The sequence below is a fragment of the Euwallacea similis genome, chromosome 7 (assembly GCF_039881205.1).
Source record: "Euwallacea similis isolate ESF13 chromosome 7, ESF131.1, whole genome shotgun sequence".
NCBI lineage: Eukaryota > Metazoa > Arthropoda > Insecta > Coleoptera > Curculionidae > Euwallacea > Euwallacea similis.
Genome location: NC_089615.1, coordinates 248,324 through 262,493, shown reverse-complemented (window position 1 = coordinate 262,493; position 14,170 = coordinate 248,324). Strand labels below are relative to the sequence as shown.

General features: G+C 33.6%; 1 protein-coding gene across 1 annotated transcript; it reads left to right on the top strand.

The window, feature by feature from the left end:
* The first annotated feature begins 121 nt into the window (after positions 1 to 121).
* On the top strand, positions 122 to 610 carry LOC136410095 (uncharacterized). Its single transcript, XM_066392062.1, has one exon. It carries the CDS (start codon positions 122 to 124, stop codon positions 608 to 610), a length of 489 nt encoding a protein of 162 aa, XP_066248159.1.
* The last annotated feature ends 13,560 nt before the right edge of the window (positions 611 to 14,170 follow it).

Sequence of the window (14,170 nt, the reverse complement as noted above, 5' to 3'; positions counted from 1 at the left end):
AAAAACATAAAGCAGTCTTCAGCTGACTATCATGAAGATATGTCAGCCGAATTGTTTGAAAAATGGACAGAAGAACAGTTTTTTCCAAATATTAAGCCTTGTTCTGTGATAGTTATGAACAATGCTTCATACCACTCACACCTATACAACAAAATTCCGAATACCAGCACCACAAAAGGCTGATATTGTTAAATATATGAAGAGCAAAGGCATGGAAATACCAACAAAAGCCACAAGAAAAGTATTATTACAAATGGTAAAACAGCAAAACTTTAAAAAGGAATACGTCATTGACAATTTTTTTCAAACACGTGGTTATACCATTTTACGGCTGCCTCCATACTATTGTATTTTTAATCCCATTGAGATGGTCTGGGCTGCAATCAAAAAACGATTGCGAAAAAATAATCAGTCACCGGAACTGGGCGATTCTGTGATAGATAATATTAAAACTGTTATTAAGGAACTCAACGAAACCAATTTATGGAAGAAATGTGTATCCCATGTTAAAACTGTAGAAAACGAATATTACGTTTTACCATCTATTAATCCCATTATAATCAACACTGATGACGTATCAAGTTCTGAAGACTGTGATAGTGAGGACTAGGTAAGCGTAAACTTTCAATTTCTACAATTTTTCTCGCCATTTTTGTCGTCGTTTTTACTTCATTTCAGTGAACATCTCTAATTAAAAAAAAATCAATATAACGAACAATACACAAAGTAGTTACATAAATTAAATTAGGTAGGTCATTTATGTATTAAATCACTCCTTAAAAATAAAAAAGCACACGTCTATGTTCCACAAAGAAAAGACCAACTGTTAGGCGGAATTTAGTTTTTATGCTGTTCTGAGTGACTTCGTATAGACTATACCATACTTACATATGTTTCTTTAATATTGCAAGTAGCGTTTTCTGCAAACTTCCACAATTTCGAGCAATCGCCTTTGAAGAAGTTTGAGGTGTTTCTTAAAGATGCAGCAATACGTTCATCTCCATATCAGTGTTGAATAGACGATCTTTAGTCGCTGATTTTTAAAGGCTCCATAAGTCGAAAATTCTCTTCCAGTCTGCGGAATTTGTGATATGTTGGAAATTCCCTATTAAGGAATTTCTCTCTGTATTGTCAAAATGCTTCATAAGAATTTTTTAAACTCTCAAAATAAACTTGCAACATATCAATTAACTCTTGATTATTCATTACTAACTTTAATTGATGCTGAGTTTGACAGTTAATCGTTCAAGCATTTTTAAATATCACATTAGCTTATTGCATTAAAATTCATCGATATTATGCTATTCAGAATACAAAGAACTCTTAACAATTTTATTCAGTTTTTTAATTTTAAAAATCGGTTGACAAATAACGATCTCATATTTTTTCTGTTTTTCATGCAGCTCTCGTGAAAAAAATTATTATAGAAGCGCGCCACAATAATTCATTTTTGAGGGAATGCACATGCTTGAAGACGATTTCAAAAATCTACATAAATTCAAAGATGTTCATAACCATTAATGCAGATAACTTCTTGAAAGCAAATAACAAACAACAATCTCGAGCTAGTAACAGTGAAGAAGTATTTTAGTATTATTTCTCTTTGGGACCTTATTAAAGTTTTGAAGAAAGGCGAAAAAATGTATGAAACGTATTCGAACTTACCAGATTCCCCAACGCCAATACCAAAACCGAATAACTGCAGCAAAACTAAAAATTTTGAGAAATATGCTGAACTACATTCTACTGAAGTAACACAACTTCTGTGAAAAATTAATAAAAGAAACAGCCGAGCACTTAAACAAAACATTAAATCACGGGACACTAAAACATTAACATGATTATTGTTATCCTTATGAATATAATATTAAACGGACTTAGACCTTTTCAAGCTAAACGTCTCAGGGAATTAAATGTTTTTTCAAAATTTCAGTTTCATTTTTATGTTCTAACCATGCATTTTTTTATTAACATTGGATTATATTATGTACTTCTCTGTAAGTAATTCCTTTGACGAATATAAAATGTAAGTTAATTAAAAACGGTTAGTTTTTGTCTATAGATTTTTTTTTTCATATCTTAGTTGGTAAGTTTTACTTCGATTCTTTAAAATTTACACTCTTTAATTGTTGTTATATACCTTTTGCGCCGTTGACCGGGCCTTCTTACGAAATTTCCAGTTTATTGATATCTTTTTTAAAAAATACGCTATTCTATTAGGTTGTTCGGAAAGTAATTTCGTTTTTTCCCGACAGAGGATTTAATGGTATTTTTTTGCACTTAACCTCACACTTAAGCCATATAATTTTTATATGCTTTGAGAGCTCATATAACAAGGCTTGTGTGTGAAACATTTCAATTAATTCTACGCAGTAGTTTTTGGTTGGTGCCCTTTTAAATATGGAGAGCGATAAGCAGCATTTTCGACATATCCTACTGTTTTACTACAGAAAGGGTAAAAATGCTGTTCAAGCCAGAAAGAAATTGACCGATGTGTATGGAGAAGGTGTGTTGACAGTACGCCAGTGTCAGAACTGGTTCTCTAAATTTCGATCTGGCAATTTTGATGTCGAAGATGCACCACGTTCGGGAAGGCCGGTTGAAGCTGATAAAGACGCCATAAAGGCATTAGTTGATGCGAACCGTCGAATAACAACACGTGAGATCGGATTGAAGTTAAATTTATCGAATTCAACAGTTTATGACCACTTGAAAGGCCTGGGATTATCCTCGAAGCTCGATATATGGGTTCCCCATGTTCTCACAGAGAGAAATCTGTGTCGCCGCATTGACGTCTGCGATTCGCTTCTCAAACGTGACAAAAATGATCCGTTTTTGAAGCGCATCATTACTGGGGACGAAAAATGGGTTGTATACAACAACGTCAAACGCAAGAGGTCATGGAGCAAAAAAGATGAATCGACTCAAACCATTTCCAAAGCCGATATTCACCAAAAAAAGGTGATGCTGTCTGTTTGGTGGGATTTTAAAGGAATCGTTTTTTTTGAGCTTTTACCGGATAACACAACGATTAATTCGGAAGTCTACTGCCAGCAGCTGGACAAACTGAAGGATGCACTTCAACAGAAAAGACCCGAACTAATCAACAGAAAAGGTGTAGTGTTTCACCAAGACAACGCGAGACCTCACACAAGTTTGGTCACTCGCCAAAAGCTTTTACAGCTTGAATGGGACACAATGCCACACCCACCATATTCTCCAGACCTGGCACCATCGGATTATTATTTGTTCCGGTCACTCCAAAATTTTTTAGACGGTAAAACTTTCATCTCAAATGATGAGGTCAAAAACCACCTCGATCAGTTTTTTGCCAGCAAAGACAAAAAATTTTATGAGCGTGGAATTATGCTACTACCAGAAAGATGGCAAAAGGTGTTGGACCAGAACGGCCAATATATAATTTAATAAAGCATTTGTTTATTATACGAAAACTGTCATTCATTTTCACATAAAAAAACGAAATTACTTTCCGAACAACCTGATACATTGATCTCTCCTAAGACATGGTGCAATTCTTTTGCTTACATCTTCATGATACAAAGTTACAATTTAAAGAGCATCGAAGTCACTGCAATAACTATTTAGTGGTATACTCTTGTTTCAAATCACTAAGTACTTAATATCACACACTATCAATTGAATCACTGATTTCAGAAACACCCTAAGTTACAAATAACAAGTTTTGAGATAATAAAAAAAATTTAATTGGTTTTCTAAACTCTGTTCTCATCAATTTAAAAATTGACCGTATGGTACAATAACATAATAGCTTACAAAGTACGATAAAATAGATAAAGATCGGCCAAGTTAAAAAATGCTAGAAAGTGAAATTTTGCATGGACTTGGGTGGGTTCTGCATCAAACGTCGAACAATTCTGCTATATTTTTGAAGATTTTATAACAAAAAGATAAAGACGAAAAGAAAGTACAACAAAATATTAATAATTTGGAAGAGTAAACTTGAATATTCTTATAATTAAATTATCTTAAACCTCTTCATTGATTTTCATTCTTTGCAACGGCAGGCAAGTTTAAAATATAATTCCAGAAGTTTTGGACTTCTTCGTTTTGGTCTACTGTATGACTTTTTAATGTCATCTATTTTCTTTACAGAAATTAGAATTTTTGCAATGGGCATAACGAAATTTTCTGGAAATTTAGTATTCATCACCCCTGACAATAGCAACGGAAATGTATTACTGCGCAATACTCCGATAAAGTCTTTAACTACAATAACTCCTTTTCCATTTTCTGCACTCATCAAAAAGTAATAAAAGTTTGATATATTGAATCGATGCTTTGCATCTTTAGGTACTGATTTTGAAAATGTTCGTATCGAAATAACATCTTTCTTGAAGTAATTGCCTCACCAGTTTCGAAAATCTTTAATACGCAACGAATCCACTAGAAGAATTATGAAGTTATGTTTAGCGGTAGAGGTTGCTATCATCTCAAAATATTCCATTACCGTATAAACTCTTTCTGTTTTTTCTTCAACTACCGTTTGATGACGCTAAAGTTTCTGTCGGAGGGCAAGAATGAATGGCCATGAATGGGGAAAAAGATTTTGATCTTCTGAAATCGGTCTAAATTTACAAGAGCTGAACAAAGACGTAGAATAACATGGTTTTTATTTAGTTCAGAACAGTTATTACCAAATTGCTGTAGATCTGTAATATTATCTTCAATATAACCATCGATATATCGCAATAGAAATGAACAAACTTCAATTGGGCGTTTTCTTTCTTGGCCTTCATAATACATAAAAAAAAGGCATTATCCGTTTTCATATCATGCACACCAAACATGCTAAGAATTTGTTGAAATAAGTAAAATAGATCTTAAGCAGGATATCGGGGTAACTGCAAGTTTTGCATGTAGTCAACCAAAATGTCAAGTAAATTCTCTTATGTAATATTTGGACATACACTGGCTTCATATTGAATCTATACCTAAATATTTATAACTATTACAATTCTAATTATATTAATTTTTCAAAAATTGCTCTACATTTTTCCACTACTGTATTTATTAAAATATTTTTGTACGCAGCGTGTTGAAGTTAGTTAAAAAAATACTTTTGTTAATAACTTGGATGTTTCTTAACGTATTTGAATAAAATTTTGCAGTGATATATAATTCGATTAGGCGCATGTTTTTTGTAATCAGGGTACAAAAATTTAGAGAAACAATGAAGAAAATAAGGGGTTATGTACACGTTTTCCCCCAAATTTTTTTTACGCTCGTCAATGGTGCATTTGTTTATTTATTCAAATTAGTTCTTTCTTTATTTAGAACATCAAGAACTGTCGTGAACGTAATTATAAAGCACACTTAATTGCCGTTTTAGTGCTTGGTGTACGTTGCACTGATGCGAAGATGTTTTTTCAGGATCTTGTCAACATGACTACTAAATTTACTCATAACATGACATTTAAGGTAGGTCTTACTCTATCATACACACTTATTTATATTTATACTAATTGAGCAAACGAAAATGGCAGATAGACAAGACTTTTTATCATTTGCGGAAATGACTGATATGGTTTTAATAAGGGGTGAGTCTAAAAAAAGTATTGTTTTGGTAGTGCTTTGGAACTACGTTCCCAATATAAATAAAAAATGGGAGCTATGTATTGGAGGGAAATAAGTTGATATATCTTCTAAAGTAATCTGCAAATCAAAATTTTACAAGAATAAAGAAATCCAGACAAGGAAAGAATTAATTTAAATAACTAAACAAATGCACCATTGAAATGAGCAAAAAAAAAGTTTGGGGGAGAAACGTATTCACGACTCCCCCATTTTCCTCTTTATTTCTATAAATTCTTTTACCCAAATCATAGAAAATGTGTGCCTAATCGAACTATCCATCATTGTAAAATATCATTAAAATAGGTTGAGAAACACCCAAGTTATTAACAAAAGTAATTTTTTTTACTAACTTCAATACCTTATACAAAGAATATGAAACGTCAAAGAAAAAAGTGCGATAAGGAAAGTCTAATTATTTTCACATAAGGAATCTCCGGTTAGTGGATTGACCTGCTAATACGAGACAAACTGTATATGGACGTATACAGGGTGTTTAATAACTCGATATTCCTTTAAGTTAATAACAGAGCATGAGGTGAAGACTAAATTTAACCCAAATTACTTTAATACTAATGTCGATAATAACAAAGATACAGAGTGTCAAAGTTGAAAAAATAAATCATATTTTCTTTAACATGTTGCGATTTTTTAAAGCTAATTTTGTAAAATTGTGTATCTGTGGTTTTTTTGGGATGAGAAAAAACGGTGTACTTTATTGAAATCGCTAAAAGCAACGGTTTCCGAGAAAAACGAACCTAAAGCAAATGATATAAAAATAATTTCAGCATTTGTTGAATTTCTTTATGCCCATTAATATTATAGTCTTTAAAAGGACTGTTGTCTGTTTTCTATGAAAATAATACTTACTTTATTCTAATTATTTAAGATCTTGGTGAAAGTATTGCCCTCTTTTTCTACACGCACGTATCCGTTTTCTAATTTCTGCATGACTTACTCTGGCTGAAAATGTTTGTTTAAGAGTTACAGCAGCTTCTTCAATACGCCGTATAATTGCTCTCTTGTCTGTATTTCTTGAGTATAAATTATCTCTTTCATCCTACCCCATACGTGAAAGTCCAGCAGGGTTAGATCTGGACTCCATCTACACCCTGTATCTTTGTTATTATCGACTTTTGTACTGAGGTAAATTGGATTAAATTTAGTCCTTACTTCAGGCTCTATCCCTCCCTTAAAGGAATGTATCGAGTTATCAAACACCCTGTATATACCAGGTCTACCGGTATGAAATTAGCGCTATTTTGTGAAAATAAAATACCAATTTTAACAAGGAAAGAAAAATAAAATTTATTCAAAATATTGACCATTGTTTTCTCCACATTTTGACCACTTTTCTGGCAATTTATGGATACCACGCCAATAGAAATGTGCCTCTTTGGCATCAAACCAATTAGACACCCAATTTTCTACTTCTTCGTAGGAATCGAAGTGCTGCTCAGCCAATGCGTGTCCCATCGATGAAAACAAATGGTAGTCCGAAGGAGCCAAGTCTGATAAATACGCCGGATGGGGTAGCGACTCCCAGCCAAGTGTTTTGATGATCCTGAACCGGTGTTGCTTTGTGTGGAGGTGCGTTGTCATGGAGCAAAATTACCTTCCCGTGTCTTCTGGCCCATTCTGAGCGTTTTTCGATCAACGCATTGTTTAAATTAATCAATTGTTGTCAGTAGCGAACAGTATTAATGGTTTCACCAGGTTTTAAAAGCTCGTGGTGCACCACACCTTTCTGATCTCACCAAACACACAGAATTGCCTTCTTGCCGAATCGATCAGGTTTTGCAGTCGATGTTGATGGTTGTCCCGGATCAACTCATGATTTTTTCCGTTTAGGATTTTGAAAATAAATCCATTTTTCATCTCCAGTAACAATTCGATGCAAAACTGATTTTCTTTCGTGTCTTTGAAGCAAAATTTCACTAGTGTTTTTTCGGTTCTCCATCTGTCTTTCATTCAATTCATGCGGCACCCATTTTCCACATTTTTGGATCTTTCCCATAGCTTTTAAACGATCATAAATTGTTTGTTGTGCAACATTTAACATTTCTGCCATTTGCTTTTGACTTAAAGTGTCATCTTCATCCAATATTGATTGCAGTTCGGCGTCTTCAAACTTTTTTGGTGGTCTGCCACGTTCTACATTTTGCATATCAAAATTGTTATTTCTGAATCGTTGAAACCATCTTTTGCATGTTCCTTCGGATAAAGCATAATCACCATATGCCTCGACAAGCATTCGATGCGACTTTGCAGCACTTTTCTTCAAATGAAAGCAAAAAATTCATGCTTTCCGCAAATTATCATTTTGTGGTACAAAATTCCACATTCCACAAATAATATAGTATTATTTGTTCAAGGACTTGATTTGTACTAAATATGTTTGTCAGTTTGTATACCAACCAAGCAAACAAAAAAAAAAGGTTTGTTTACAACAAATGCTCTATATCTAGACATTTATATCCTTACGCTCATTTCATACCGGTATACCGTACATATAAAGAACTAAATAAATCAAGAGTTTCTTGAAATTAAAAAATTTTGTGTTTTTTGATTATCCGGAAACGGCCTTGCAGTCATTACCCCGGATAATCGAGGTTCTACTGTATTTGAAGTATTTCGACATTCCAGGTTAAATGTTACACACTGCATAAATTAGACATTTCAGCCTTTGATTTACCTGTTTATGTGAGTAACTAGTTAAATTAGTGTTTAAAATACGTTCCGTGTTTTAATGCAATGTAATTTTTTAAAACAATGGCTGATCTTGAAAAAACTACCTCTCTGAAACAAATGAGGAATGATGTATCATATCAGATAAATAAAATCAAAAAGACTTGTTTAAAGGGTGAAAACTACATAAACTATAAAAATGTGGTAATCTCTACAAAAAACAAAAAACCTACCAATGCCGCGAAAATGCATGTAAAACTACATGCTGTCGAAAAAGAAAGTATCTTCAAACAGTTGTATGAAATTCCGGCCAAAAATGAACAGAATGTGTTCCTATGCGGTTTAACAGAATGCCAATAAATTAAATGATGACCACGTAAAGGAGAACCGCAGAACAGACTCAATCTGTTTTTGTATAAAGTTCAAGTTGGCAACTTCAAGAGAAATATTTGCAGGAATGCTTTCGTTGATCTAATGGTATTTAATACCAACGTGTTAAGCTAATCTGACGTTTATTGCAAGAAGGACATATTCCGAAAGACAAGAGAGAAAAACAAAGAAATGATAATGGCTTGAATCCTTCAGAAATTGTTGCGGTTACTCAACATATTTTTTCATTTCCAACTAAACAGACGTTACGGTACCCGCGAAGAGAACTACTTGAATGCCGAGGTGAGCGTTAAAATAACGCTTTCTCTATTTCTGCGAATGTACCCCACTTAAAAAATTAAATACGAGTTTTATAATAAAATCTTTAGACAACACTTCAACTTCACATTTGGAAGACCATAGGTGATGCGCATAATGCATATGAAATTCTTTCAATTAAACTAAAAAATAAACCTGTCAACGACTCAACAAACAATGTCGCTACAACAGAACTTCTAAGTCACAAAACGGTTGAAGAAATTCTACGATGCCTTAGAGTTTCCAAGACCTTTGTTGTATTAGGTCGTGTAGTATGAAATGAGTAGATTCTCGAAATGCCACATTCAACTGCGAATAACTTCACTCTAAATCTATATTTGGACTTGACTTTTTTATGTGGAAAAGGCACATTCTTCCTCTTTCGATCAAAGTTTAAAGTGTTAAAAATTATTGAAAACTTTTATTTTTATAAACATTTTTGTGCAGCCATGCAAAATGAAGAATGTGAAATTCGTGTGTTAATGAAATATGAGTTCCACCGTGGAACCACAACAGCTCAGACGGCTCGCAATATTAATGATGTGTTTGGTACTGAAGTCACTTCACAGCAAACAGTATCTCGTTGGTTCATGAAATTTCGTTCTGGCAATTTTGACCTAACAAATGAACCACGTGGACGACCTGAAACTCAAGTGGATAACGATTATCTGAAAGCCGTGGTGGAAGCGAATCCACGTCAAAGTGCAAGCGAATTATCATTAATATTCAGTGTAACCAAAAAAACAATATTGACTCATTTGGCTGAAATTGGTAAGGTGAAAAAGCTGGACAAGTGGGTACCGCATGAGTTGAGCGACATACAGAAAGAACGACGTCTGGTGAATCGATTACGGCTGATGTCTACTGCAGACACTGACCGAAATGATGAGGCAACTGACGGTTAAGCAGCCAAGATTAGTCAATCGAAGCGCACCGCTATTGTTGCACGACAACGCTCGGCCACACACCGCACAAGTCACCTTGGCCAAGCTACAGGAGTTGGAATTGGAAACTCTTCGTCATCCACCGTATTCACCCGACTTAGCACCTACTGATTACCACTTCTTTCAAAATTTGGATAACTTCTTGGTAGGGAAAACATTCAACTCCGACGAGGCTGTCAAAGCTGCCTTCCAAGAGTTTATCGACTCCCGGCCTGCAGGCTTTTACAGCAAGGGAATCAATGAACTTCCCGTTAAATGGCAGAAGTGTATTGATAATGGTGGTTCATATTTCGATTGACAATAAAAACATTTCATATGAAAAAAAAAATGACTAAAGTTTCAATTCAATTCTACTCATTTCATACTACACGACCTAATACTTCTACAAAAAAAAATATTTATTTTTATTTTTTTATGGAATTTTATATTAACAATAGTATTTTTTGGTGAATAAAAGTAGAGCAACTTATCAACTTATAGCAAATATTTGCCTTAAAATTTATTTCATCCGTGGTATATCGTTGGTCAAAATGCCTCGAGGCAAACATTTATCAGTGGAAATAAAAGAACGTGTTGTTAATTTTTATAAAAGTGGCCAAAAGCAAGCAAGTATTGCAAAAACATTTAATTGAAACAAATCCATTGTTTGTCGAATTATCCGACAATATCGAGTGTCCAGGAATATTGATGTAAAAAAGAAGTGTGGCAAACCCAGAAAAACCAATCGTTATCAAGATAAACAACTTTTAAAAATTGCGAAGAATTAACCATTTCTAGGATCGAACAAAATTAAGGGCCGTATTTCTGATGAGCTCGGTGTTGAAGTAACATCTAGAACAGTAAGAAACAGGTTACTTGAAGGTAATTTATTTGGAAGAAGACCAGCCAAAAAACCTCTTTAATTCAAAAGAAATAGACGTGCACGACTTAATTTTGCACGACAACATTGTCATTGGACAGAACAGGACTGGAAAAAAGTAATCTGGAGTGACGAATCAAAGTTTTGCTTATTTAATAGTGATGGTATCACCTACGTGAGGCGTCCTAAAAATGAAAGACTCAATCCAAAATACACCTGTCCCACAGTGAAGCACGGAGGGGGGTCGGTAATGGTATGGGGTTGTTTTTACGGCTATGGTGTTGGCCCCCTTTATAAAATAGATGGTTATATGAATAGATTTGAATATAAGGAAATCTTAGAGAATCAAATAGTGCCATATGCGGACGATGTTATGCCCTTAAGACACATTTTCCAACAGGATAACGATCCAAAACATACGTCCAAATATGTGAAAGAATGGTTCAGGAGAGAAGGAATACGCCTTTTGGAATGGCCTTCGCAATCCCCTGATCTAAATCCTATTGAGAACCTCTGGAAAATCTTAGATCAGAAAATTAGAGATAGGACCTATAGGAATCAAGACGAACTGTTCACTGCTTTAAAAGACGCATGGACAAGCATGGATCCAGTCATCCTGACCAAATTAGTAAGGTCTATGGCAAAAAGATGCGATGCTGTAATTAAAAATAATGGATATTTTCTAAAATATTAACATTTTTTAATGTAAATTGTTGTTTTGATAAATTTTAAGGCAAATATTTACTATAAGTTGATAAGTTGCTCTACTCTTTTCCACCAAAAAATACTATTGTTAATATAAAATTCCACAAAAAAATAAAAATAAAGATTTTTTTTGTAGAAATATTTGGACATACACTGGCTTCATATTGAACCTATACCTAAATATTTATAACTATTACAACTCTAATTATATTAATTTTTCAAAAGTTGCTCTACATTTTTCCACTACTGTATGTACACAACTTATGGCTAAAAAAGTCAGTCATTTGAGTTTGATATTTTTACTGCGAATTTTGGTGCAAATGAAATTCAAATCTTACGTTAACTTAAAATATCTATGTAATTAGAATCATTTTCATTGTCTAAAAAATTTAACAAGGCATTTGCGTGTCTTAATACATCTTCTTGAAGTAACTTTGCCTTCTCAGATTGCGACACTTCAACAACATCTGATTCTTCCCTAGGATCTTCATCATTTCTAGCTGTGTTTGATGATATAGACGCAATTTCATCATCACTTCGAAGCAAATATCCTGATTCGTTCAAATCAGAATCTAAACATTCAGTCATATTTATCTTCTAAGGTGACGTTATCAAATTCAATAACATTTTTCACTGCATTGAATAAACTTTTGTTTGTATCTTCTTGAATAGTTTCGGCAGTGTTCGCGCTATTTTCTTGTATCTGCTGCACAAATTGTACCAAGATCTTTGTAAATTTATGTTTTTTACATCGTTCCAACTTTCAACCGATGCAAAAACAACATGTTTAATGTTCCATTTGTTTCAAAATTCTTTCAAATTGCAGTCTTCTTCTAAAAGTACCCTTAACATGTTTTTACTAAGTTCTCGTTTCAAATCTCCTATAACTCCTTGATCCATCGGCTGTAACAACGATGTAACATTCGGTGGTAAAAACTCAACGAAAATTTGACTATCTTTTGTTTTCCAAATGTTTTTATTTGGCAGCGATGGAACATTATCCATCAATGACACAGTTTTTTTCTGATAAGTTTTTTGATTTGAAATGAAACTTGACTGCAGAAATAAATTCTTCAAAAAACTAATTTTTAAAAATTTCTTCGTTCATCCATACTTTGACTTGATTTTGGTAAGTCTCCGGTAATGTTCTTGCTTCTGTTCATCTAAATAATCGTGGATTTTTGGATTTTCCAATACACACACGACACTTTCAATTTATGTGTCCCACTAGCATTCGAACACGACATCAACGTCAATCTTTCCTTACTAGACTTGTGATTAGGAACAAAACGTTCTGTATCTATAGCAAGCGTTTTAAACGATAACGACTTCCAAAACAACCCAGTTTCATCCGCGTTATGGACTTGTCCAGAAGATAATTTATCTTGATCAATCAAACATTTAAATTCGGCAAGATATAAATTAGTTGCATTTTATCTGACTTTAGTTTTTCATCTTGAACTTCTAATTGCCGTATTCCATAACGTGTTTTGACTCATTGAAGCTAACCTTGTGATGCTTGAAGTGGTTTTTCAATTTGAATTTTATTATGGAATCATTTCACTTTTTCAATAAGTAACGGTCCAGACACAAGGTGACCTTCTACACGTGTTTGCCTAAATCACTGATAAATGGCTTTGTCTAAATAATCAAAAGTTGAGGTTTTTGTTGTCTGGTGTTTTTAAACTTCTTTGTGATTCGCATTGAGACGAAAATTTTAAAAGCTTGCCTTTCTGTTTTATTATATCTCGAACAGTTTGAACACCGATATTGTATGAATGTATGTTAATGCAGAAATATTTTCGGCTTTTTCGTATTTTTTTATTATTTCTAGTTTACCTTTTAAATTTAAAACTACTTCCTTGCGTTTTCCAGCCATTTATAACGAAGATAAGTAACAAAATTTAAACATAAAGAAAAAAGGGGAAGTCGAGTTGCCTCGAGCGGAAATTCATACATTGATTACAATTTTTTTAAACAGTAAAAATACCCGCGAAAGTCGACAAAGGTAAGCTGATTCTCGACCAGTACACGTCCCCGTGTCGCGAGGTTTAAATTTTTTAAGGTCTGAAATAGATCAAAAGGATTTCAGTTTTTAGGTACCGGTAAATGACTCAAAGAAATTGTTTTTTGTACACATATGAATTGTCGTTGAAGGCAACTACATATGTCTATAAGCATTTGTAAAAGCGCATACACATTTCCTTATAAAACCCGGTTAATCGAGTGGGTTAGAAGAAAAAATGCACAATTGAGTGAAATATGTAGGTCATCAACATAGTTAACCGAGTAAAACGGATAACCGGAACACGGATAATTGAGACTCTATAGTGTACTAAACCAAACCTACTTCTTTGGATAACTTACGACAACGAATAATTTGGGAATACCGCCAATTATTGCTAGAAGTTTTACAAAATATATGCGGAATATTTGAATCGCATTTATACTTTTGTATGGAAGCAAATGGAAATCAAATCGAGAATTTATTTTAAATAAATCTTTGAATTGTGTATTTTAAAGATGAATTTAACGATGATAAATAAAATTTTAATGTTTGTAAAAACGACTCGTCAAAATTACTTTTATCATAGCTTGTTGTAAAATGGGCTGCAAGCCCTTAAAACTAGGTGTCACATGACTCTTCTTCCCTACTCTAATTTGAGGGGTTGTA

Bases quoted from the DNA above. Each gene is read 5' to 3' on its own strand.
- LOC136410095 (XM_066392062.1), top strand. From the start codon at position 122: ATGCTTCATACCACTCACACCTATACAACAAAATTCCGAATACCAGCA.